Source organism: Penaeus vannamei, chromosome 10, assembly GCF_042767895.1.
Source record: "Penaeus vannamei isolate JL-2024 chromosome 10, ASM4276789v1, whole genome shotgun sequence".
In the NCBI taxonomy this organism is placed as follows: Eukaryota; Metazoa; Arthropoda; class Malacostraca; order Decapoda; family Penaeidae; genus Penaeus; species Penaeus vannamei.
The window spans coordinates 12,923,779-12,926,278 of NC_091558.1; the positions used below are offsets into that span (position 1 = coordinate 12,923,779).

The 2,500-nt window shown below is 34.8% G+C and overlaps 1 protein-coding gene across 2 annotated transcripts in view; it reads right to left on the reverse strand.

Annotated features, from left to right (window-relative positions):
• LOC113804048 (exosome complex component MTR3) overlaps nt 1-2,500 on the reverse strand; it is a 14,031-nt gene that overhangs the window by 10,816 nt on the left and 715 nt on the right. Inside the window, exons 2-3 of one of the 2 annotated variants that reach the window (XM_027354877.2) lie at nt 1,636-1,800; nt 535-665 (exon numbers count right to left, since the gene is read on the reverse strand). In XM_027354877.2, coding sequence (XP_027210678.1) covers nt 535-665; nt 1,636-1,780 — 276 coding nt within the window. In that variant the 5' untranslated portion in view covers nt 1,781-1,800. The remainder of the gene's footprint in view (nt 1-534; nt 666-1,635; nt 1,801-2,500) is intronic. The other variant, XM_027354878.2, reaches the window with a different exon arrangement.

Genomic DNA, 2,500 nt, shown 5'->3' on the forward strand with positions numbered 1-2,500 from the left:
GAACTTTAACTAGAAAGCTTAAATACCAAAATCATTGATATCATCATATAAGGACTAAATATGAATTCTGGGAATGATATACAGAGGCATATGTAATGATTTCTATTAGGGTTCACAAGCTTCTAATTTGCTGCTAAAGAAGCCAAACTTCTTCCCATCTTTGCTAAATAACAGGAAGAAATTTGATGACAAAAAGAGTAGTGGGGAATGTAGAATGCCCCCTCACTGTAACCTTTATGACATTTATCAAATTGTGCCCACTTAAGGCTTCATCTAATCCTGACCACAATTAACAGAAACATTACATTCCAATCTCAGATGTTTTTATCATGTTATCATTGGCTTAGCATATCAAATATATTACTAGCTATGAAACATACTTCTCAGTAGTAACAATATGGTATGCCCATAATATGAAGCACTGTTATGATGATACAAAAGAGAAAAGTTGCTACGCATAATGCAGAGTAAAAGCAATGTAGAGTAAAATGGTAAGGTAAAATGTAAGCAAAACCACAATCCACATTCACCAACCTGACATGACATTTTGAAGTCATTTCCTCTCTGCACATCTTTAGGCCCATACACTCCACAGCAAACTTTTGTGTTTCCCCATTCCACATATGAAGATCCTTTAGCCTGGCTAATAATGCCAAGACTCATAACTGAAAGGAAAGTTAAAGCAACTTAAATTTCTCTAAACAAGATAATTATCATGAATGTACTGGTTCCTCCATTTCGAAGTCCACTAGTTGATACTATTAACCCAATTTTGCTGGGATGACACCCTTTGACATCCTATCATGTCATAGTAGACCATCCCTAACACTGGGATGACATCTTTGTGTTATGCATGATTGAGCCTGCAGTTGTGGACTTGTTTGACACTGGTTGCATTTGTTGAGGAAAAAATAGTCCCTCAAACAGAGGCTTAAAGCATATTTTAGTATCATTACCTAAAAAAAATATACTGCATCCAAAAACAGAGATTGGAGTAATTTCATGTGTTCCATGCTTCAATTTTTTCTCTTGAGCAGCTGGATCTGCATGCACCCTGACAAAATGCTCAGTATGGTATGCTTACATTATGATTGGGTTAATGTGTGAACCATTAGTTCTCATTCTACTATAAAAAAAAATACATGTATACCTTCTGGCACTGGCATGTGCTTTGGATACAAATCATAAAAGGCAGTTCACACACTTGTAAAGCTGAAAGGTGAAGGAGACCGTACATATACAGAAAAAAATTAATTTCTTAAACACCAAAGTAAAGCAAAGTAGAGCAAAGCAAGGGAAGGCAACATCAAACAAAAACTGAAAATGTTGATAACACTATAATGATGTTTATAATTAAAAAAAAACATTATTCATATCAATAGCTTTAGTCTACAAATTGACTCCTTGAATTAGCACTTGCAGAGCCCTCTATATGCAGACAGTTTTTTACAAAACAATACTGCAATGAACACAACATTTTTCTGGCTATGGTAGGTTAACTATTGTTTAACCTATGATGTCAATTTATCATACTGATAGAGAATACATCTAATAATAATTTGGTATTACACAAGTCAAACTAAAGAACCTCAACTAATAAATGACAAACAAAAGTTCAGTGATTCATCAACCTACATAATTGTCTGTGATCAACTGCTGAACGTCCATCTCTGCGCATATTATCCTCTCTTAAAAATGCTGCATCTTCCTTTGGCTGCAGTAAGGAATATGGAAAACTTTTTTCTGGTCCAGCAATACGCCATCGGTCAGTGCCTGCCATTCTTCTACTCTTCAATCTACCTAGGGTGAAAATAAAGCAATATGGTTATTGATCTTGCAAATGGATGAAGTTCTATTAATAGTCCCCAGATTTTTTAAACTGGGGGTATAAGAAGGGGCTACAAGACCTGCAAACCATACATATACATCTAATTAAATGCTGGTAGAGAAGGGCAGGGAGAGAAAGAAAAATGGGAAATGGCAGGACAAGGAGAAAGGAGAGAATCAGGAAAATGGGGATAGAACGTAATTATACTTATAAAGAATACAGTATATCACATCAAGAGGCTCCTCAGAGCACCATCCTTTCATACAACATGTCTGTAACCACAAAGGGAATATAGTCCCTTTAGTGTTTTATTACATTATATTGATGATACTTGATGAATCATGCCAAAACACTGACCTACCCCTGATGCTTATTTTTTCCTTATGTACAAATATTCATATAAAACATTGTGAACCATACTGTTTATCTTACAAAGCCTTATTACATATGGTTTGGAATAAGATAGGAACTAGAGTATAAAGCACACAATACAGCAGTATGAAAATTATTCCAAACAATGAAAAGAAACATAAGCTCACACCAATCTGGTTTGTCAACCTTCCTTATATATTTCTCTGAGGTTTATTAGTAATCTAATTTATATATTTTGTAAAAATGACTACACCCAGGCAGGAAAGATGCAACGAGTCTGAATATAAGGAATCTACAATC